General features: G+C 37.3%; 1 protein-coding gene across 3 annotated transcripts in view; it reads left to right on the forward strand.

Moving 5' to 3' along the window:
• LOC131435692 (tumor protein D52) overlaps window positions 1-25,742 on the forward strand; it is a 30,764-nt gene that overhangs the window by 2,454 nt on the left and 2,568 nt on the right. The window contains exons 1-5 of one of the 3 annotated variants that reach the window (XM_058603833.1): window positions 6,498-7,889; window positions 20,343-20,464; window positions 20,529-20,689; window positions 20,961-21,020; window positions 21,459-21,621. In XM_058603833.1, the coding sequence (XP_058459816.1) occupies window positions 7,382-7,889; window positions 20,343-20,464; window positions 20,529-20,689; window positions 20,961-21,020; window positions 21,459-21,621 (1,014 nt within the window). In that variant the 5' untranslated portion in view covers window positions 6,498-7,381. Of the gene's footprint in view, window positions 1-6,497; window positions 7,890-20,342; window positions 20,465-20,528; window positions 20,690-20,960; window positions 21,021-21,458; window positions 21,622-25,742 lie in introns of those variants that run through there. The other 2 variants (XM_058603836.1, XM_058603835.1) reach the window with 2 other exon arrangements.

Consider the following 25,742-nt stretch of genomic DNA (forward strand, 5'->3'; position numbering starts at 1 on the left):
GCTTTACACGGAAAAGCCAGAGATCGCAAAACAATTAAAATATTAGTTGTTGATCTGAATTTAACTAAACTGTCATTTTTAATTTAACGTGCTGGCAGTTTAGCAATGACACCCAGCAAAGACACGCATCACAAATGAGTAATGAAACGATACAGTTGAGCAATGGCATACCCTCTAAGCGAAAAAGCTAAGGTTTCAATGAGGTGTCACTCGTGCAACTGAGCAATGACACAATCTCAGTAAAGTTACCTGTATGCATGAAAGCAGAAAATGTATTGTTTTAAACAATTATTCAGTTATTTGAACTTAAGACACGTATTGCAATAAATATTTTTTACATATAAATAACTGAATTTTGCCTAAGTAGCTTTATCACTAAATTCACTGATGATATAGAAATGCAACAAAAGATAAAAATTCCCTAGGGAAAATTCACCAGCAAAATATATTAAGACATTTTTTCTCCACTTGCAGAATGGCTCGCTGGAAGAGCTTTTTTTTATTCTGTTTTCAAGAATGTTGTTGATTAGCCTAATGCTACAGATACACTTTGAGAATACAAATAGTACCTTCACTTTTACTACCAGCAGCAAATTTTTAAGCGTTAAGCGTTTTTAATTACATTGACATGAACTGTCCGAAAATACATAACTCGGAGATGAAATTAAAACATTTATACTGTAGGATTATCTATTTAATAAATGGAAAACTTGTTTTGCAATTAACTCTTATAGAATACTTTCACTTACATGAAACGGCCTTTACGGAACTGACACGAATGACGTTCATTTGCCATTTTCAATATAAAACGTTCAATTTTCCATTTTCAATATAAAGTGATAGTATTTGAATACAGCAATTTCGTTTACCTGAATGCTTATGGCAAAATCAACGGATATGTTAGCTAAATCAAAAACATTTTAGTTGGAACAACTAGGGCGTAAAACAACAATTGCAATATTGTAATTTTGTGATCTTCGGATTCTCCGTGTAGGTAACTCCAAAGCATACTCCAAGTTTACATATTCGAAAACATTCCCCAAACCAAAGTATCAGCAATAATGCATGTGAACATGATAAAATTAGAGAAAAAAAACATAATTTGTCGTTTATGTCACTTATTCGATTATTTCTCCGAAACCTGAGTGTCAGCTTTTGTCAGCATAAAATGCGATGCTAAATGGTGCGCGCTGAATTTCCGTATCCTATCTAGTATCGGGGTGGTAGAGAAAAAAATCAGTATAAATCTGTATAACTTATTTTTCATTGATAACACATTTTTTATCAATTATTGTTCAACTAATGTAAGGGCATTTTTTGGTGTTGCAAATTTTTAATATTCAATACGAAAAAATGTAAGAAAACATCCCGGTCGAAAAAGGAATTTTCATCATTTCTAATGATAAAATAAAGTATTAAAAAATTATAAATCAAAATTTTGATCTATATTCTTCTCTCATTGTTCTTACAAAAAGTCTGATACAGTTTCAATGTTTATTACATAATTAATATATAGAATCTCTCGAGAGGAGAGAGCAAAAAAACATAGTCTTGGCATTACATTCTTTTAGTGAAAATGGGCCTTTCTGTTTTTACAGACTTCGCAGCCGATTCATGATTGTACTGAATGAGAAAAATGCACCAAGTGTTCTGAAAGTTCAAATGAGTTCAACTTGCGCAGGTTTTCAATAATTGAACCCGGTGAATTTGTCAGCCGGGATCGGTCCAATTGTCGAACCGATTTATCACATTACTCTTTCATCATATGATAAAGCAAGAAAAACTTTCTGTAATAGTACTTATATTTGGGGAAAACCCCAACTTTCTTGAAAATCTATATACAGGGTCCGGCACTCGAAGTGTAACCAATTAAAAAGGCCATAAATTCACTTTGGAAAATTACTTTTACTTAATTCAAAGTACAAAATGTGTAAAAATAATACAAAATTCAGAATCAATTCACTTTTGCTCGATATGACCACCTTTTGCCTTGACTATGGCCTTGAGACGGTCAAAAAAACGAATCGCAAGTTGCCGAATGTGACTTGCAGGTATTTAGGCCCACTCGCGGACAATAACTTTTTTCAGTGCCTCGAGACTGGTGTATCTTTTAGTTCGGACTTTGCTCTCCGAAATGGCCCAAAGAGAATAATCCATTGGATTCGCATCTGGTGAATTCGAGAGCCATTGTGTGGACGTAATGAAGTTCGGAACGTTGTTTTTCAGCCATTCTTGATTCACTCGAGCTTTGTGAGACGGTGCCGAGTCCTGCTGAAACGTCCATGGTCTGCCACCGAAATGTTTGTCTGCCCACGGCTTCAAAGCAACCTCCAGAATACTATGTCGCATTTACCTTGACGCCAGGCTCGATGAAAACGATTGGAGAGCGCCCATCTGCGGTTACAGCGGCCCAAACCATTACCTGTTGCGGGTGCTGCCTCCTGGTGGCAAATCGATTACTCAAATTATCGTATGAATGGTATGGTCGATCAAGTAAACCCTATCGTTTTGAGAGTTTACGAATTGCTCAATTGAAAAAATCTTCTCGTCAGAAAATACAATGTTCGGAAATTGACCGCTTTCGGCCAAACGAAGCAACTCCTTCGCTCTCTCAAGTCAAGATTTTTTTTTCGCGTTCACTTTTGGCAAAATGCGCTTGTAAACAATACAACTCCGAACTGTCATTTAACAAATTTCTAGAGAGCTAATGCCCGTGCGTCAGCTGCGCGAGCGGTCTGAAGTTGGTTACACTTCGAGTGCCGGACCCTGTAAATCAGTTTTTTTTACAAAATCCGTAAAAAAAATCATTAAATTTTATATCGGGTAACCCTGGCCACATGATCTTCGAACTTGATACACAGCCCAATGTTGTTTAAATTGGTTCATCCATATCCGAATGAAAAGATTGGAAAAAATAATGAGTTTTGTTGGTTACGTCACTTGTACCATAATATCTCCAGAACCGAAAGTGACAATTGGTTGATTTTTTAACTTGATTCACAAACCAAGAGACAGATATTTTTCGATCTCGTCTAGCAGAATCGAATAGTATCTCCGAGACTCCGATCGAGTACCGGTTTATTCAGCAATTCTACATCCTTGCTATATAAAAAGGCAAAACAATCAAAAAGTGTCCACAGTGCACACGGTACCCGATCAGAAGAGAGTGTCTAAAGCATACCATATTATGTCATTCTTTCATGTAGTACTTCTTCGAATTTCGCATTGATTTATAAATTTACACTCGCTGGTTATTGTGTTTTGCCTATCTCATATAAAATGAACCGACTATTTAACTGAGACCCAGAGGGTCAAGTGTCATATACCACTCGAATCTGTTCGCCTAGATCGACAAAGTCTGTATGTGTGTTTACAACAAATTGAGTGAATTTTCCTTCAGAGTTGGCTGAATCGATTTTCATAGACATAAATTTATATTAAAGGTCTTATAATCTTATACAATGCTCAGTTACCTTAGTTGAATCCGATTCCCGGTTGCGGAGTTACGTGGAGATAATAACTAAACTTTTGATTATAAGGGTGCTTTTCATAAGTGACCGTGTAGAAAGCTATGATTCGCTTGAAAATTGTTCATAAATTTCTCTAGTTACTGGATCTTGCTGACAGGTCACCAAATAATCTCACTGCAGTTACACCGGTCCCCAGCTTATGGATTTCTGGAGATTTCTCGAAGATGAATGGGCGGATTTTCATAAACTTAGGTTGGACTCATAAACTTGAGTTGAAAGGTATTATAATTATATACGATACTTGTGAACTTTATCCAGATTCGACTTTCGGTTTCGTAATTACAAGGTGTTATAGCCTCAAACTTTCAAGCATTCTTTAAAGAGCGACGATATGGGAACGGAAAAATAACCTTTCACATTTTGTTCAATACTGTTTACAAATTAAAAAAGGTTATGCTAGTTTATGTCCAAAAAAATTTTATGTTGTCATTCAAGACTCAATTATTTTTTGCCATTCTTGTAAAGAAAGGTTATGCAATCACTGTGAAAACCGACTTTTGAACCGAGGCTCGGAGGGCCGAGTGTCATATACCATTCGACGACCGTATGTAACGTTTTTTTTGCACTAATTTTTCTCAAAGATGGCTGAACCGATTTTCACAAACTAAGATTCAAATGAAAGGTCTTGTGGTCCCATACAAAATTCCTGGATATTATGTGGATCCGACTTCCGGTTCCTGAATTATGAGGTAAAATGAGCAACAAATGAAAATGTGTTCTAACTTTTCTCATAGATGGCGCGACCGATTATCACAAACTTAGGTTCAAATGACAGATCCTGTGATCCCATACAGAATTCCTGAATTAAATCCGTATCCGGAAATATAGGGTAAAGTGTGTTAAAAATTTTATACCATCGCTGAAAACGACCAAAAACCGTACGAAAATTTCTAAATCGACCTCAAATTCTCTCCAATTGATAGTAGACGGCCAAAAAAAACGATTTCGGTTATTCTTTCAAGAATCGAAGAAAATTATTTTGAAGAATACCACAGTATTATATATGATAGTATTATTGATATGAGAAAGGCATCATTACACCACTAGGTGGATTAAAACAGGTTTTTAAATGTGTTAGTTATATTTTTAAAAATATGAGTAACAAGAGAGAGGATTTTTCATACCTCTAGGTGGGTTAAAACAACGTCAATTCCGATCAATTTATGCCTAGACCCCTTTTTTAGAAACATTCTCTACGTCCTCCTTCAATAATCCTTTCTAATATATGTATTCATCATGACGTGTTGTTTCTTGTAGATTCGATCGAAACCCTTATTATCATCACCCTAGATATGCTTGGATTGACAACAATCGGTTCATGCGTTTTAATGTTTTAATGGAACGTACAAAATTTAAAATATACTAAAAATCACAGAAAATACTGACAGCGGCACTTTAATACATTTCTCACTGTTACTGTGAATAAGAAAATAATAACAAAACGAGCCATCATTTTAAATTTATTCATTATTTTACTATTCCCAGGAATTCTGGCAACATTGCACAATCCATTATAATAGCTAAATAAGCAATGAAAACTAAATAAACTATTGTTATGATATTAGTTTTTTCTTTCCTTATTCTTCCCTTCTATTCTTATGAAAATCGAGTTTTTCGTAGACTTTCGTCAAAAGTTACAGACTTTTGAAATTGTCGACCTTTTTTTTCTCACCAACTCAGTTTAGCGTATCATACTTTATAGACTGCAGTTTTTTTCTGATTTACTGACTTTCGCAACCCTGTCTGTGATATTTGAAATTATTACCTGGCATCTCTGATCGTCACAAAGTTTGGTCAGACTCGTTTCCTTTCAACCAGGTGACGGTGTTTTGTCTATTTCGATATGCTTATTTCAATGATTCCAATTTTGCCCAAATGGTGGTTCAATTCTTGCAGTGGTTCGATTTTGTAATTTAACGACTCCGGTTCATACTACGAATTAAAACACCAAGCCCTTTTGCTGTTTGAGATCGTGACAATTTGCGGGGCCACACGAACTGCGTTTAACAAATACCAAACAACGAGAATAAATGACACCGCATCATCATTATATGGAAAGATAATAATGAGAAATAGAGAATAGTGTCACTATTTATGTACCATTTATTTCCACTATTTCACTGTCACGTTATTACACTTTCACAAAGTCACTATACTTTAATGAAGCATAACAAACGTTACAATACAGATACGCGTATTTCGGAATGTTATTTACATCCTTCTTTAGTGTATCGGTTTTATAAATTTATAAAACCGAAATCGGTTTATCGGTTTTATAAATTTTTAAATTTATAAAACCGAAACACTGAAGAAGGATCTAAATAACATTCCGAAATACGCGTATCTGTATTGTAACGTTTGTAATGCTTCATTAAAGTATAGTGACTTTGTGAAAGTGTAATAACGTGACAGTGAAATAGTGGAATTAAATGGTACATAAATAGTGACACTATTGAATATATTCCGCTAACAGCTCCAAATGAAAAATAGGAGAAATAGAGGTTTTGTTATTGTGTATGACCATTTCACCCTCTCAGACGGATTTGAAAATTGTTTTAGGAAATTTACCATTCGAATGTAATAATGAAATGTTTCATGTGTCAACAACTAAAACAAAATTAACTTTAGGACATAGAAAAAGTCCTTTAGTAAGTCAAGGTGATGTTTCGGATGTTAGGGATGCCCTCGACGCTGGTACGACCAACGTACGCCCCACGTCCGATTTTCTCGCTACGCCTCGTACCCGTCAGTCAGGTTCTCTCATTCATTCGCAACCGCTCGATGCTTTTCGTACGTTGTTATTATTTTGTTATGGGTATTACTGTTTCACAAGGTACACACTCAACATTTTCTTTGCTGGTTTCCACTTTTTTTCCACCGCGAGCCTACAACGGTGTGCGAATGAAGCAGCGAAGTGAAGCTTGCGAGCTCTTTTTTTTTCGCCAGCCCCGCTCCAATTCAAGCCGTTCGTCAGTTTTAGTTGGCACTTCGTCTTAGCCGCAGGCTCACGGGTTCCCAGAACTGTCCATAAAAGTCGTTCCTCCGCCTTGTGGCGCGCGTGAAAGTGATCAACAGTCACCATTCTGAAGTTAAAAATCTCTAGCTTTTGAATTGTTTCAAAATCTGTGATGATTAGTTAATAGTTTAAGATGGTATTTTTTTACAAAAAGGGGTTGTGGTTTAGCCTAGTGTAGAGGCAGAGGAAATTTAATATCAATAGAAGTGAGCCAAACTGCACTAGAAGATCTTATTGATAAGTGAATTGTAAGTTAACAGCGAAAAGCCGTTATTACAAATACGTGTGATTCCTGAATCGAATAATACGGCGCAGCAAACAAAAAGAGAATTGAGAAATGCGTGTAACCTTGATGGTTCCCGTCGATGGATAAGTCCAACCGAATACCTAACCCGTCGTCAGCACAACCCGTTACATAAACCGAGTGTAATCATCATCAGCACCAGAAACAGCGAATGTTAGTCTTGTTTGTTGGCTTTCTCTGCGGTTCTTGTTCTTTTTGTTTTTGTTTTCTGCTGTTGAATGCCTACCGCGTTTGTTAGCCAACGATTCTTCGAAATAAGCAGCGGATTAAAAGACCACAATAAAAACAAACTACGAGTGTGTAAAACAACATACTCTTTCGTTTGCCGAATTGAGCTCGAAATCTAAAGCAACCCAACCGGTAGGAAAATGTGCCAACGTAATTGTTTCGACGGTTCATTACAAACATTTACAGCGATAATGGTTTCGTAATGTGTTGCCTCGTGAGCGCGAATCCTCTGCTTGACTGCAATGCGCGTTTTCTAGTCATAAGCAATCCCGTTTTTGCAGTCAATATAAAAACAAACCAAAAATGAGAGTCGGAGAAGACGACCTACCGAGCTTGGAGTACATAGAGGATCCATACATTCCGAAGTTGGACAATTGTATCACTCCGTCCCTCGACGACATCAGTGAGTACAATCCGGATGAGTTGGGCGATGAGCAGAACTGGCCCGCAGAAACCGAGCTCTACCTTCGATCGCTGACGTTGGATCAAATTCTTGGTGTGTCATCCGATGAAGATGTCGATCCGGAACTGGAGATGCAAACGGTGGAAACGGAATTTCATCCCCCACTCACTCACATGGAAGGCCACTTTCCGAATTCGTCGACAGGAGCGCAGGCCGCCAGCATTGGAATAATGGAACGAATGTTGGCCCATAAACTACTCAATGGACGGTCGGGGCGATTCAACCTGTTCAGTAAGAAGCGAATTCGAGATGTACGGGTCACCTTCATAGACTTCTCGAAACCTTATCTTGCCAGAATATCTAGTGGGGAGAACTACAAAAGTTTTCTAAACATTGGAAGTGCCGTAGGTACGTAAATCGTTTTGATTAGGAAGGTATATTGATGTTTCAGTAATCACGTTTTCTGTTTAGCTAGCTAACAACTAGTGCCTTGAACTCAGCTTAGGCCCTTAGGGTTCATTTTCAAGTGATTAATGGAACCTACAGAATTGTAAAAACAGGTTAAAACAAAAAAAAATCTAAGCTGTTGTTTGTGTCCCTAGAACTGTCGTTCGTTGGAAAAACCGTAGCTACGTTTGTTTATGTGCCAAAATGCTTGTTCGTGACGAATGTCATAATTAGGTTGCGTGGTAATTTCCTTCTATATCTGCGTTGTTGTGTGACGGAATAAACATAGAAACATGCTTCGCAGTGACGGAATTGACTCTGTCACGACGCCATCTTGTTGAGATCTATATCGGAACTTCAAAATCAGCTGATTGCAATGTAAATAAAAATCAGTCATGTAATCATGTAATGGTTTACCTAGTTTATTGCACGAAAATTAGAGATGTTTGGATCGATTCTCTGACAATAACTTGTCGGTTTACCTAAAATACAGCAGATAGTGTTGTTGAAAGGGGGGGTACCGAGCGGAGAGACAGAATTGCTTAAGGAAAATCTCCTTCAAGCAATTCTTCTCGAAGCGGACAGTCTTCCCATGAAATACTTCACCTGGAAGACTATTACCTCTTTCGGATAACCTGCAGGAGAAAACCTCCACAGCAGACCAAAAATGGGCTAGTTCGGAGTCAAAGTAAGATTACTACTGACACCCGATATCATATGGTGTATTCATATATTGAATTCATAAAGGAAAGAATGATAACATTGTAGGCTTAACTGCTACCCTACTACCTATCGCGTACATACTACTCTAGCGATTGATATTCTATGTGTGTTTCGTTGTGACTTCTAAGCTGCGCGGTGTACCTAAGTATCATATCTGTTATGAAGTAACACGCTGCGACGGTGACTGACTACCTGCTATTTCTGTTCTCTCCCGCCTTCTAGAAATATCTCTGCGTGAGAGAGGCGTGTGGCAGTGCGCCCAGTTAGACGGGAAAATTGCTAATATTAACACTTCCCCTCAATTTTCAAGTTTAACAGTCTCACAAATTCTTCGAATTTATAACGTCCTAGTGGTTTTGTAAAAATGTCTGCTCTTTGCATTTCGCTAACTATATATCTCAAAGCTACTTTCTTCTCTCTTATTAATTCTCTAATGAACATATATTTTATATCAATGTGTTTTGTACGTTGATGACTTCTGGGTTCTTCGGCGATTCGGATACAAGGTATATTATCTTCATTTATGGTGAATGGAGCTGATTCAATTCCAACCTCACGCAATAAATTAGATAACCATATACCTTCCTTTGCTGCTCCACAAAGCGAGATCAGTTCAGCTTCTGTCGAGGATAGTGATACCATTGTCTGCTTCTTTGTTGACCAGGATACTGTATTTCCTTATACGGTGAACATAGATCCAGATATTGATCGTCGTTCATCATCGTCGTTTGCGAAGTCTGCATCCGCGTATCCTTCGAGTGGAATGGCATTTATCTGCTTGGTATATATTAGCTGGAGGCCCTTGGTGCCTTGTAGATACCTTAGAATGCGCTTGAGACCAACCCAATGAATGTCCTGAGCTGAACTCTGAAATTTAGCAAAAACATTAACTGCATAATAAATGTCTGGTCTTGACATCAATGCCAGATATTGAAGACAACCCAATAGAGCTTTGTATGGCTCGTTGGTCAATTGTCCGTCGTTTTTTAACCATTTAACATGTGGGTCAATTGGTGTGCTGATTGGTTTGCAATCTTGCATACCATACTTATTTAGGGTTTTCTCAACGTATGATTCTTGAGATATTTTCAAGCTATGTTCATGAAATTTGATATCTAGGCCTAGGAAATTTCTCACTTCGCCTAAATCTTTCATTTTGAAATTGTTGAAAAATTTATTTTTAATCCAATTTATATCTCCCATGTCACTTCCTAAAATCAAAATATCGTCTACGTACAATATAATGTATAGACGTCTATTTTTGCAGATGTATAGGCACGTATCTGATTCTGTATTCTTGAAACCAAGATCGTTCATAATGTCGTTGAACCTTAAATTCCAACTACGGCCTGCCTGTTTAAGACCGTAAAGACTTTTATTCAATTTACAAACTTTCGAAATTCCATCATAGTCGGAAGGTAGTTTCATATAAATTTCTTCTTGAAGGGTTCCATTGAGAAAAGCTGTTTTAACGTCCATTTGGTGTATATAGAAGTTTTCTTGAAGGCCAATGGACAGTAATGACCTTATAGTTGTCATTTTTGCTACTGGTGCAAAGGTTTCACCATAGTCCCGTCCTGGACGTTGCGAGCAACCTTTTGCAACAAGATGAGCTTTATAGCGCGGTTCGTCATCTTCCATTTTGATGGCGAAAGTCCACATCGAATTTATAGGTTTTCTGCCTCTAGGTGGATCGCTAACTAAAGTCCATGTCTTGTTTTCGTGTAATGCTTTCATTTCCTCTTCTATAGCATGCTTCCACTGATCCCAATCATGACGTTTCTTTAAATCGTCGATTTGTTGCGGAACTTCCCCTGAATAGTATGATAGTACGAAACTTGTTTCATAATCACGGAACCAATTTGGACGTTGAGTTATTCTCTGACTACGGCGTTGAATTTCTTGTTCAACATCACCATTGTCAAGAAGATTTTCGTCCTCAATATCATCCGCTTCTACAAACTCATCTTCGTCACTATTTTCATCATTCTCTGGGACTTCTGTAAGATTGATTGGATCATGAGCATCTAGTATAGGAACGTCTGCAATACATCTGTCGTGGGCTTCGTCTTGTTTCACTTCAATGTGAGACAAACGGAATGGGAAGCTATATTCATCAAAAACTACATCTCTAGACACAACAATCTTTTTCTTTTCAATATCCCACAGTCGATAACCCATTGGTGCATATCCAACCATCGTTAATGGTTTACTTTTTGCATCCAATTTTGATCGATCATGTTTATTGATATGTGTGTATGCAACACATCCAAACACTCTAAGTGGTGACAGATTAGGCTTTGCACCGAACCACATCTCAAACGGAGTCTTAGTGGTGGTTAAAGCATTTGTTGGGCTTCGATTAGTTAAATATGCGGCTGAATATAACGCTTCACCCCATAGATACATAGGAACTTTTCCTTCATGCATCATAGTTCTCATCTTATCCATCAATGTTCTGTTCATTCTTTCACTCACCCCGTTCTGTTGTGGCGTGTATGGAACAGTAGGTAACATTTGGATACCATTACCTTCGCAAAATTGTATAAATTCCCTTCCAAAATATTCCCCACCATTGTCGGTGTGTAACTTAGAAATTTTTACTGAGAAATGAGAAGTTACCATTGCCTCATACTCTCGGAATTTTTGAAGGACATCGCTTTTGCGTCTTATTAAATACACCAGGGTAAAATGTGTATAATCATCAATGAATGTTACGAAATACTCGTACCCATCATAAGTATTTTCTCCAATCCGACCACAAACATCCGAATGAACTAGTTCGAGTGGCCTGCTAGATTTGACCTTGAACGATTTATCAAACGGTCGTCTAGACTGCTTTCCAATTATGCATGGTTCGCAAACAATCGCTTCTCTGTTAACAGGTGATAGCTCAACGTTTAGCCTCTCAACCATATTTTCCTTTACCATCTTCTGTATACTTAGCCTATTTAAATGTCCCAATCTACGATGCCATAAGTGTTCCATCTGAACTACCTTACCAGTATATACATTTTCTTTTATTGGGAAAAGGTCCAGGTGATAGAGTCCATTGACTCTCCTCCCTGTTACCAATACATTACCTTCAGGGGTTACTATTTTCACAAGACCATTGGCGAAAACGACATACTTGCCTGATTCTTCGATTTGAGAAACGGAAAGGATATTTATATCTAATTCAGGTATGAAAAGTACGTTGTAGATTTCGAAACGACGGCGTTTATTATTAATTAAACTGATGTTTCCTACACGCTTACATGCAAGTGTAGAACCTTCTTTGGCTGTACCAATTTGGAGTTCCGGAGCGTTCCAGAGACGGTTGAATAGCTCGATGTCGTGTGCCATGTGTCGAGTGGCACCGGAGTCCAAGATGATCGGAAATGGTACTGGCATACAGCCAAGATCCATGTTGCGAACGCGTTCATCCCGGGTAGAATCGTCCTTCATGCTTGCCGGCAGTAATGGTACCTTCACCATGAATGCACCTTCTTGCCTTGCAACCAGCGCAACGGCGTTATTGGCTCTCCCCCTAGCTTGTCCATCGAAGCCAGTACGTTGTGAATTGCTGTTGAGATCGACTGTCGCCATCTGTCGCTCTAGGTTCTGTTTTCTCCTTAGCAGGAAACAGTTCCTCCGTTTATGGCCCGTTTTACCGCATTCGAAGCATACTGTCGTCTTTTGCTTCTTCTTCTTGATGTTGCTCGAATGGGTACCCAACATGGCTACTGGTTGGTTCCCAGCTCGACTGGTTGACTGGACGGATGACTCTTCTGCGTCCAAAAATATGCGTTGTATCTGCTCCTTGGACATTTTATATAGGTCGTCCTTACGGATCACAGACAGTGCGCCTAAAACGTGCTTATAGGAGTCTGGAATGGCAACGAGCAAAGAATTTATAATTTCTGTGTGCGGTATAGCATCTTCCATGCTGTCCAATTGTCTAATAATCTCTTGGTGAACCGTGAAAAGTTCTTTCAGCGACGCAAATCTTTCCGTGCGAAGAGTATATAGCCGTGCACGCAGCCCTAGCATGGCTGTGCAACCTTGACTTTGATACAACTCGACCAGTCGATTCATAATTTCTTTCGCATAAGTGCATTGAAGGACATGCCCCATAGCATCGTCATCTAATGCCATCCAAAATTCATTCACTGCAGCATCGTCTTCTTTCAAACGCCTCTCAATTTTGCCCTTTCGAACGACTTCCTGTTCCGGAGTCTCGTTCTCAGTTGGCAGAAAAAAATCTTCCTCTGGGGGGGTCTTTTGCAAAGTATGTAACAGACCCTCTTGTTTGAGGTGCTGTTCCATCCTTTTCTTCCAGAACGGGAATGATTTTTCATCGCCTTTAAAAAGCGGAACTATTACTCTTTTAATTCGATTTTCCATATTCGAAACTGTAGAGAAAAAAAATAAACACAAAAATAATTTCTTTTAAAATACCGTAGTTACTGGGCCCATAACCTGTTGAAAGGGGGGGTTATGTGGATGGTATTTAAAAGAGATTATTGTTAGGGGACGTAGACCGAGCGGAGAGACAGAATTGCTTAAGGAAAATCTCCTTCAAGCAATTCTTCTCGAAGCGGACAGTCTTCCCATGAAATACTTCACCTGGAAGACTATTACCTCTTTCGGATAACCTGCTGGAGAAAACCTCCACAGCAGACCAAAAATGGGCTAGTTCGGAGTCAAAGTAAGATTACTACTGACACCCGATATCATATGGTGTATTCATATATTGAATTCATAAAGGAAAGAATGATAACATTGTAGGCTTAACTGCTACCCTACTACCTATCGCGTACATACTACTCTAGCGATTGATATTCTATGTGTGTTTCGTTGTGACTTCTAAGCTGCGCGGTGTACCTAAGTATCATATCTGTTATGAAGTAACACGCTGCGACGGTGACTGACTACCTGCTATTTCTGTTCTCTCCCGCCTTCTAGAAATATCTCTGCGTGAGAGAGGCGTGTGGCAGTGCGCCCAGTTAGACGGGAAAATTGCTAATATTAACAAGTGTTTTGTGTCATCAAGAATTTTTTACAATTTAAGGGTCGCGATGAGTGTCAAAACATCGTAGTGTTTGGGGCCCGAAACTCGAGGGGTTCAGCGTAATTGAAGAATCCAATCAGAGTGATCACCACGAGATAGCGTTATGGTGATTGTTTTTACATATTCCATGTATTTAGAAAAATTTTTGACGAATTTTTCAATTTACTTGAGTTTGAACGAATGCAGATGGCAAAACCACAGACTAACAGACATGACAGTATGAGTAAATTCTTATAAAAATAATTTTTCGTGATGCACTAGTTCCACCTATATTGTACTGCGAGAACAATTTACTATCTGTACACCCCTTGTGTTATGTACAAGTTTTTTTACTAGTTGGTTTCCCCTCGTTTGTCAACACCGATCAGCTGCTTGCAGGGATGCCTGATTCATCAAAATATTTGAAAATGAATCGTCACAATAAATTATTGGATTACTGATAATATATTTGACTTTTTCGCGATGTTGGAAGGTAACCATTTATTTGACTCAACGTTGTTCATCTAGACTATTTTTTATTGTGTTGGTAGTTTTCACCCGAAATTAAGTGGCAGCAGACCAAAAGCAAGTAAATATTCTAACAAAACGGGTTCGATTTTGTATTGCGTTGGAGAATAAGAAGTAGGTACAATTATGTATATAGTTTCGGCAATATGTATTAAATCTGTATCCTGCATGAAATTCGCATGGACGTATACAAATCAATACATTTTTCCAGATATGAAAACAGGTTACATCTTACGATTTTTCCATAAATATCAATCAAACATATCACGGAAAATTACTGAATCATTAATGATCGATTTTTTTTACCAAATTTTCAAAGGTTTTTGTATGTAAGTATTCGATTCATAAGAAAAAAATAAAAACCCGGCATTTTTTTCGAATCATCAATCAAAATCTGAAAATTATCACCATCGCTTAGTTCAAAGCTCACCACTCGCGCAGCGCAGCAATCTCAAAAGAGTTGATTGGATTCTTCAATCGGTGTACTTTTAAAAGGCTGGTGCTAACATGCCAGTGTTATTCACTTTTTGCACTATCAATGACTGTAAAACCCACGAAAAAATTTTAAAGATGTTCACATAAAACAAAAAGACGACAAGTTAACATTTTTGATCCAATTATTAAGGCTAAAATCAAACACGTTTTTACCTTTTTATAAAGGGTGATTTTTTTCTGGTTTGACAGATCACGCATGAATCGTGTGTCATTGTCAAACTTGTTTAGTTCGGTCTATAATTTAATCATGAACCGTTGTTTGATCTATAATATAATCATGTTGGCAAAGTTAGGGGAAGATCCACTTTTTTATCGAAAAATTGTGTTCTGCGACGAAGCTCATTCCTGGTTGAATGGATACATCAACAAGCAAAATTGCCGCATCTGGAGTGAAGACCAGCCAAAAGCAATGCAAGAGCTACCAATGCTTCCCAAATAAGTCACTGTTCTGTGTTGGATTATGGGCCGGTGACATTATTCGTGAAATACCGGCCGATAGGTTAGAGAGAATGTTCCTAAAATTGGTCCTTCTGCATGGGCCATCTAAATCGGAGCCGCGGCAAACATTAAATTATATTGATCATTCTACCGATTTCAATAAATATTTGATCAATAGTCTCCATTTTTTTTGTTTTAAAAATCAAATCCTATACCTCTAAAAATTTTAAATATAAAAAGGTGTAAGATTCGCTCGAACTAGACAATTTTTACGAGGCCCGGAGGACCGAGTCTCATACATCAATCGACTCAGCACGACGAACTGAGCAAATTTTCGTGTGTTGTTAACAAATCAAAGGTCTTCTCGTCGACCTATCGAGTGTTGGTGAGATCGGATGTTTACTTTCCTAGTTTCACGAAGTTTTATGTCAAAATTTTCAATTTTTTGACAATACCAATTTTTTTTTTCAATTTTTTGACAATATGTCGTAAGATTTAGATTTCATATGGTGATAGCTATCCAACAAGCGCTAGATTACTAGAATCCGTTTTTTTAGTTTTTGTAGAATGTTGAGCTTACCGAAATCAATTTTTTTATGACAAATGTCTTAGAATTGCATGAAACGTCTGATTTGAGTTTTTTGTAGCTGCTAGCTTCTGAGTCCAAAATTTCGGAACTATTCTTCTCAGAGTTTCCATTCACAACTGTCCAGTATGACTCAATCGGGCAGAATTGTTTACAAATTCTGTGAACAGCAATCCCGGGAACGTAAACAACGTATTTGAAATCATACCAAGCGTACAAGGTCGTCGCTGCAGTCATCTAGCGGCAGTAAAAAATTCCAATCAGCAGGTCAAAGCTTATCAAGCGTGTTTAATCACGGAGTATTTTGACGGCAAGTGATCCAATCTTGTGTTTAACATGGTGAAAGTCTAGTAAGGCGCAGTTTAGTTTTCAAAACAAATTTGATTTCAATCTTTATAAAGAGCTCTAATTCATTCATCGCAAGTTCCCAGACATTAAGCTTTTACAAAAATGGCAAGTAATGGTTACAGAATTTTTCAATCTAATTATTTTTGTCTACATACTTACTCTGTCACAGCACGTGTAAAGTTTATTTTCACTGATATCTTCGCTTGGAAACTAATGATTAAGCAAGGAATTCGCAATTCGACTCAAACTCAAATTTTTCAATGTTCAAAAGACAACATACTTGGAATTGTAGTTGAAAGACTGCTAAACTGAAATTCTTCTCCGATTTGGTACTAAGGACTCCACTAAGAACAGGAAGTGTTAAATTTGTACCATGAAATTAGGTGAATTTCATTGTAAAGAACATGAATGCACTCAATTGTCTATAACTTAGTCCAATCGAAAAGTATTCGGTAATTATGAAGCATGAATTGAAGAAATCCCGAACAACAATTGCGGCGAGTTTCGATGAGAACTCGCAAGTTCATCAGGACTTTGGGATAGTTATTGCATTTTTAAAGTTCATTAAGTTTTCCCGAATAATTTACATTTTTCTAACGATATCAAGTAAAACTGGAGGATATCCGGATTCCGGTTCTAATCTGTACAGTCATGATTTGACTTGAAAAAGTCTTACAATTTTTTTACAGATTTAGATTTTAATCATCAATGTATTTTCCTTGAAGAGCAATACAACTGTTCCAACATTTCAACACCACTTCTATACTATAATTTTTCCTCAGCTTCAAAAAGCGCTTCAATCTCAGAGATAATCTCATCATTCTATGAAAATATCTTTCCAGAAAGTTTCTTTTTCAAATCGGAAAAAAGAATATAGTCGTTGGGAGCTAAAGCTGGCGAATATGGTGGATGCGGTAGTAATTGGAATTCCTATTCATGGATTTTAGCCTTTGTAACCACCGACTTCTGAAACAGAAACAGTGTATTTCATTTTAATCGTTCATGCAAAATTGTGAACACACTTCCATTTGATGAACTTGTATCAGTTTGTGAGACGATACCCGGACAACAGTCTCGTTTGGACGACAAGAGCGTGGTGCATCGTCGGCTTGTGTACGCCCATTTTCACGGTATAGAGCGGTATAGAGCTTCTAATTTGCCAACAGTATCGTCACTGGAAACACAATAACTAACACACTAATGAACAGAATGTCATGAAATTTTGACAAGTAACATCTTAAGGATGTCTACTGAACGCTAGAAGGAATTTCAATTTCAGACAACCAAAAATATGAGCGCCGAAAAAAAATATATTAGAGAGACTAAAATACCTTTGTTACCCTACACGTTTCAATAGTGAAAGCCTTTAACTTATTTCAACAAACGATGAAGTCTGGTTAACGTCGACTAATCGTGTGAATCGTATTCAAAATTGTTTGAGGTTAGTTATTTCGCGATGAAAACAAATTTAATTCAAAATGGTTACTTGGCATTTGCGGTTGTAATGTTCGATTTAGACAGTCACCGTCAAAATTTTGACGGTGACGGTGACGGCGTTTGACTGTGACCAAAGACATCATATTAACAAGATATCCAGCTCTCACATTTCCCGAACAAATCATTGGCGCCAAAATAGCAGCACTTCGCACCCATATAATTAACATGATATGTTGAATGTGATGCCGTGCGATGGCGTTGCTGAACTGAAGATTAATTTCGCTCCAAGTTGACAGGGTCTGCTGTAACGGAAAGTTACGGACCGTCTGAATCGTACCTAAATGAGCTGTCAGAAGACCTAATACACGATTAGAAAAAGTTACTCAGAGTTTGAGTACTAATTACCCATTTTCAAATGATACATGGAAACGTCAAAAATTGAATAGTTACCATCAATGATAATGAGTAACTCTTACTCTAAATTTGAGTTTAACGCAATTACTCTATTTTTGGCACATGTACAAATAAAGCATTACTCAGTAAATAAGATTTTACCCAAACATCGGTTCCAGTGGAAGAACTTAAATTTGAGTAACTAAGAACTTACTCTAAATTAGAGTTGTTCCGCGTTTTCTGTAGATAAGTGAGATCTTACTCATGTTTGAGTAACTATTTTTAAGCGTGTACTTTTTCACGTACACTGAAAATAATTTGCACGCTAGCATTATGTGCAAAGTATTTAAATTATCACTACTTGTAGAACACATGAAATTCATGAAAATATATTCTAAACTCATAAAATGAGTTTAAAAACTGTTGGTATTTAGTGGAAATCATGCTACATATATGTGAAATGCACTTCTAAACTATAAGATATATCGCTACCTCTAGATTCTATATGAATTTCAAACGAATGTCACGAATGTTTTCCACATAGATTTCAAGTGAAACACAGTTGACCGAATTAAGTGTTTTGCACATACTTTTGTGCTGTACTCATTTCCACTAGAAAATGAAGTGTTTAACACATGTAATTCGATTCAATAGCAAAACACATCACATCCAAATGAAAAACACATCGAAGCTAAGTGAAAAATAATCTAACTTAGTATCTTAGTGAATTTGCACATGAAATCCTAAAACAAATCGCTTTAGTAATGTATTGAAATGAAAAAGCATATGAAATTAAAATGCTGTTTACATATGAATCGATCGTGCAAATTTTTATCAGTGTAGACAAACCTCGGTTTTTTAAAACAACAAAAACGATTAATTGCACATCAAATCGAAAAATATAATAGTTATTTCAAACTGAGATATCGCTGGTTCAAATAAAATATGCTTCCTTTAAACAAGAATATTGTTTTTTTTTAACAATTATTGGTTGTTTAAAAAAAAACATTGGTTGAATCAAATTGTTACAGTCACTATATCTATAGTCACTATATCAACAAAAAAATCGAAATTTATTTATTTTCACATTTTTTTCGTATCCCCGCTGATAGTCGACGTATCAGACTAGGTACCCTCTCTTTGTTTACGTTTTGTTTTGTTAATTGAAGGCAAACACTAGATAAGGTCCTAAGTGCAAATGACAGCTTCTCTTTGTTTACTTTCTCTTTCGATTATCACAGTCATATCGGCAACCGTTCTTTCTAACACTTCACATTGAATATTAACTGAAACCATCAACTTTCGATCTGTACTTCAGATTTCGTTGGAAAATACAAGAATATAACGTAATAATTTTAAGAGAAAGTAAACAAGCAAAAACTGTTTGTCGAGAATTATTCGTTTCACTAATCGATATGGTCTTTCAAAAAGGATACCAAAACAAGACTGTGCAACTCTTTACAGGTTCCCAAGTAAAAAGGAAATTAGGGTAACAGAGGTATTTTAACCACTTCATTGATTTTGGCCCACCTAACAAACTTTATGGATTTAATGGATTTTAAGTAACTCATGTTGCATCGATTTGAAGCTAATCACATTAAATTACCTATTGCGGAAATGTTTTTCAACGATATTACAACATTTGGTCAATCCTAAAGTGGTCCAAAATACCTCTGTTGCCCTATAGCAAAGGGTTTCTTCTGGTTGATTTTGTTTTATTAATCTAGCATTACAAAAAAACATTTTAGATCGGGATATGAACATAAGACAACTGACTTGGACGACTGACATCTGAACTTTCAATCCACCACAATAGGGTAAGGTGACGATTGTCACTGAGCTTATTTTGGAGGAATCATTGTAGGATTGTTACGAAAATAAATATGAATATCACTTCAATGAGATCAATTGTTTCTGTTATTTCAAATACAAATACTAATGAGTTAGTTTGACTATGGAGCTCAGTGAAACAATCGAACAATTTTGCGCGGCATGAAGGCTTTATGCCAAGTTTTACATCAATAATAAATGTAACAACAAGTATACTAATAAATTAAGTCCACACTGGCTCATGAATGTATATTCATAAGCGATTTCATTCCCTCTAACTGCTGTCATTCAACGCATATAGCGAGTAGAGTATCACGTTACAACCACAATTGTGTTGTCTCTGCAATGAACCATTTACTTACCCGTCGTCATCTGATTGTATCGAACATTTCAACACTTGCATTGATGCGGAACGGATCAATTTGCCGTTGACCGAGGTTTGTCGGAGTGCAGTCTATCTTCATATTTAATATCAGTTCCTCACGATTTCTCAATGGGCAAACAATGGGCCACACTTTCCATTTACCACTACTTTCGTTGCTGTTTTACAGCTTCATTGCACTAGTCCGGAAAATTATCATTAAACTTTTCTACCCGATTGCAGACAATTCCGGTAAATTTTCCGATGGATCACCAATAGGATCGGTGAGCTCGGCTGAAATCGCTCAAGAATTTTCCGGTTTAACCTTGGAAGAGCAGGAGGCACAGCGAGCAGAATGGAGTCAGGTATTATGTTCTGTAAGGCTTAGTGCTTATGATCCGCTAGTGACACTGTATTTTTATGTCACAGGAACTGGCTCGAGTAGAGGAAGAAATTACTACGCTCCGTACCGTGTTGCAATCCAAGATGCGGCATGCAAGCGAACTGAAGCGCAAGTTGGGCATTACTGTGTGGAAAGAAATCACTGACGATGTGAGCCAAGGGATCAAAAATGTCAAGGAGAGTAACGTGTAAGTGTGCCCGAATAAGATTGGTAAAACGATGTTTCTACAACGTTTTTGGCTTATGCTGCTTGATTCCGTGTTGTCAATCTTCGACGAATTTTGTTCAAGTAAACAATTGCTAAATATCTATTTTCTTCATTAGTTGAATATGTGCTAGTTTCTAGTACGTTGAATTTTTCTATTTGAATTCATTTGTGATTCGGTTGAGCCATTATTCTGTTGTTTTTATACCTAGGTTTATATATTCAGTTCTCTTTTTTGTCACTTTTCTTTTAAGTTATCATACTGTTGAAAATAAGGTGGGTGAAATCACCACAGCTGTCACGAGCGCTCCAATGTAAGTATAGTTCGGTGATCGGCGTTTCCGCTTGTTCTACTTCATTTGATTTTATTTTGTTGAGATTGGCTTACCTTCTGTTAAGCCCGATGTCTATCAGATCTAATCATTAGTTGTACTAACCTACTAGGCCTAGTTCATTCCATGATAACGATGAATGTTTCCCCTTGCTTGTTTATATCTTTTTTGATCTGACTACTGCTTAATGCGCGTATATAGGATAGCGAAGGGGTGAGTATGCATTTCCAGTCGAATGAGTATTTCCAGTGGTATGAGTGATGATTCGCGAGTCATTTTGTAAGGAAAATCACTCATCCCTTGTCTATCGTCAATCAATAACCAATAGTTAATTTGAAATGAGCAGTAAATAATCCTCTAATAAACGATTAACATAAAATCATCACGGGTATCATCACTCAATTGTGTCTTCTCTTGCAGCTATCAAAAAACTGAAACGGCCATCAAATCGACGGCAGGCAAGACCACGTCCGTCTTCGGAGGAATCACCAGCAAGATGACTCAGAAACTTTCCGAAATGAAACAATCAGATTCGTACCGATCCTTCGAGGAGAAAGTTGGTACGGCCTACGAGAATGTTAGGGTAAGTTAAATACGGTGCTAAATACACAGGTTGTCTTTAAAATCAGGATGTAGAACTTTCCTGTTTGCGTTTAAAAATTTAACGATAATATAGGTAATAGAATTTCTGGACCATTCCGCTATGTTCGACAAATTCGGGAATTATCTGTGCATCTTTCAAAATTTTGACGTGAATACTATGGAGCGTCTTTTCAAAATGCGTTCTAAGGAAGAATGGTTAATTCTGAATATCTCGAGTTGTAGTAAACGCAACAAAACAATTCTTCCTCCATCAGAGATATACGGTTAGCAATTTACAATTGAATTTTTCAACAGTGTGAGATAATCATAAATAACTTAAAAGTTTAGTTTTCTTAAACTTTTGAAACAACGAGGGAAACTCATCCCGCTTGTGTACATTTTTCGCACTCAGTTAGACAGGACTGAACTTCTTGGTGTGGACCTTTTACCAACAGCAACTACAACAGACCTAAGTTTCAAAATTTAGGTTATAAACTTAAATTCATGAACTGATTTTAACAACCAAATTCGTAGTCAGAGTCCCAGATTTTCATTCAGTTCCTGAATCTCCAGTTTCAGTAAAAGTTTCAAAATTGAATGAATCAACTAATACGAATGATTATTTATATTCGGAAGTGTGATGCTACTTTCAGTTTAATTCGTATTCACGTCCTCCAGTTATGTCTCTGATATTACCCACCCGCCTTTTTGCTGCTCTTCAATTTTCTCAGAAATGGCGGAACCGATTAAAATAAGCTTAGGCTCATTTGAATGCTCAAGTTCTTAGATCAATTGACTGTAACTTCCTGTTTTGGAGATATAATGGTATAAGTGACATAACCGACAAAACGCATTTTTCTTCCCTTGATTTTCTCAAAGATGGCTAAACTGTGTGTAAAATTTGCTCAATAAGCGTGGCGAACACTTGCAGATGTCACCACGATCGACACGAGGTGCTACTACAGCCGCTTCCTTTGAGCCACAATTTTGGGTGCAACATTCACTTCACGCTAGATTTTTGTTTTGCCCTTGGTTAAAATGACAAGTTAATTTTTGTTTTATTCCGAACGAATTCTCGTGTTTTATTCCGAACGAATTCTCGTAGTGATTTTTTGGAAACAAAATTGTCTTTAACATTTAGGGAAATCGTGTGATAAGTGTTAAAATTGTTGTAGTTGGAATATTTCTACAACAGGCAGGAGGATTTTGTTATCGTTCCGGAACGTAGTGGAACGTTTTGAAAAATCGCGGCGAACAGTCGAGTAGGTGGCAGTAGTGTTTCCAACGTATAGCAAATTTGAAATTTACTCAGGAAAAATGTTGTTTGAGCCTGTATACCTGTTATCTGTGGCTAAACCGATTCTTACAAACTTAGGTTGTTTTGAAATTTATTTTTGGGTTGTGAATCAAGTTCAAAGATCAAATGGCTGTCACTTCTAGTACCGAAGATGGTATGACCTTATTTTCCTAATTTAATGTTTGGTAGCATAAATGACCACAATCACTACACTTTTCACAACGTTTCGTCTTTGATTCAGTACGTTAGCTGCTCATATTAAACTGATAGTGAAACTCAGCATTTCAACATAATCATCAGTCGTAGACGAACGAAGAGAATCGGTGTTATTTATAGCAGGTCTGTTGTCTTTCTGTTATTAGACCCTACTTGGAAGGATCTAAGTGTCATTAAGATCGTAGTACTAGTCATGCAATGGTTATGTACGCTTTCAATTGGCTACGAAGTTTGTTGAAACAGAAGGTCAAATTTCACAAAAGGAATGTAATACTAAGAATTTGCTTTATCTTCTTTCGTGTTGATCCCAGTTGTTGATTTGGTAGATGAAAAATGCTTAAGTTCGGTGATCACCGTTTTATTACCGATTGATGATTAAAGCCAGTTGACGTTAAATTTCGGACACCAGAATAATAGCAGCATCAAACATTTTACCATACTTCATCAAAACCGTTTGTTGATTTTCGAAAAATAGTGTTACATGTATATTACAAACATTTTTGATTAAAATGTGAATCCTTGTCTCTGTAAAATTCTCGAATTATCAGTGGGAAATACACCATTAGGTCCCGTAGTTCTAATTTTTGATGTGAAGTGAAGCCACCATCAGTTCAAGGTCTTGCCAAGGGATGCGCGCCGGTAGTTTCAATTTTAGGTCGTTTTTCTACTGACAAAATTGCATTTTGTTGTCATTCGTAAAAAATGCTCTTTAAGTGTGGAGCGTTACCGCGATCCGTGAAATAATTTAAAACCTACACTGAAAAAGTGTCCGAAATTTAATGTGTATACCCTGTAAATTTAAACGGACGAGTCGTGCCCGATGCTCTTTAAGCGGCCCTTACACAAGAATTATTAACGTCATTTTTAATGATTACTAAAGTAATGACATTCTAAATTTGCATAAAGATTCATCATTACTGCCCATACACGTTTATTAAAAATGCCATCATGGACATGTTGTTTAACGATCTTCAATTCCATTACCTGAAAACATAAAAATCTTATGAGTCAAACAAATAAAAATTTCTTTGTACATAGTTAGACACAGATAAATCCAGATAAGTTTTTGAACCAGGGACAGAGTTTGGAAAAAATAACATAGCAACTCTAGCTCCTAGAAACATGAATAAAATAGAAAAACACATTGAAAAAAGTGGTGATTTTTAGCAGTGAATGCACCGAACAAAAAACAGTAAAATAATTTTAGTGTTAAATCTAAGACGAGACGAGACAGCTGGCGTTACGATTTTGGAGCCAAATAACTAGCGATTTCGGAGCCAAGTCTGGCTCCAATTTGACGGTTTTGGTATTGTACTGTTTTCTTTACCGCAAGGTTATTCTCATTGTATTTCGCAATGTTTGCAGTGGGATTAGTGAAAATTCCAAAAGGAAATTTAAATTCAAAATAAACTAAATTCGACAAATATTATTATTGTATTCTACCAACTCGTACTATACTTCTTTTTGTGGGATTTTTTAGATCCGCCAGACTTCAGACGAAATGAAATGAATCTGGTAATCGTGGGTACTCTAAATAGATATTTATAAAATCTTCGAATGTTGGATAAGTTAATACCACACAAAATACGCCGAAATTTTTGTTAACATGACAAGTATGATTTGAATAATGGAATGTAAATAACATGCATTATTATATAAAAGAAATTGGCTGCACTGTGTAAATAGCGGCTTTCCCAACTACTCGGGTTCTAATTTGCCCGGCTTACCCTTGGTTACAGGGCGGCCTAGATACCACCACCAAATATTTCGGATTCCGTACTCAAACAAAAGGTAAACAAAATAAATGATTAACTTTACCTTTCTTCCCTCTCCCTCTCATTAGTTCCTTCAGCTGGTAGTTCCTGGCAAGGTAGATCGGAACGATGACAGCTTTTGTCCTTTGCTTTTAGCTTGGCTCCTTTGTTGGAACCTCCCTAGCGACGGTGGCGAAATATCGCCGGATCGATTTACTCCTCGTAAACGATCCTAGAAGTCACCGTAGTAACTTCCCAGATGAACCTTTTCGACCCTGCTTCGTTCTCCCTCGCTATTAGCTGTGAAGGAGAGCTCGGCTCATTCGACTGATCCTTCACAGCGAGAACGGCCGGTTCAATGGCTCCTTCACACTTAGCCGGGGACGAATTCCACTTTGGCGAGCCAACACCGCACATTTTCACAATTCACAACCACGAACCGACACTTTTGACGGGTATTATCTTGCCGTCACACACGCGCACTTCGCGAATTCGCTAATGTGGCGGAAAACTATCGCACTCTCACGAACGACGTCGGATCTTCACAGTGGTTGAATTTCTTCTCCCGGGTTCGATGTCAACAGACCACTCTTCTAACTGTCATCGCCCTTGCCCAGCATAAATCGGTGGTTTTTCAGCAAAGGGAGAGTTGCAACCTAACTAAGCCCTATGTTATTTATTTACAACTATTCTACAAAATTTACTACACCTATCTAAACCTACAAAATCGTTCACACAACAAGAAATGAACAAAAATTACAGGAAAATGTGAACGAACATTGGAAACAGTGGTGAGTATGACATTGCGTAACATTACACACTGTGATGAATGTACACAAAATCATGTGATTCTCC

Source organism: Malaya genurostris, chromosome 3, assembly GCF_030247185.1.
Source record: "Malaya genurostris strain Urasoe2022 chromosome 3, Malgen_1.1, whole genome shotgun sequence".
Classification (NCBI taxonomy): domain Eukaryota; kingdom Metazoa; phylum Arthropoda; class Insecta; order Diptera; family Culicidae; genus Malaya; species Malaya genurostris.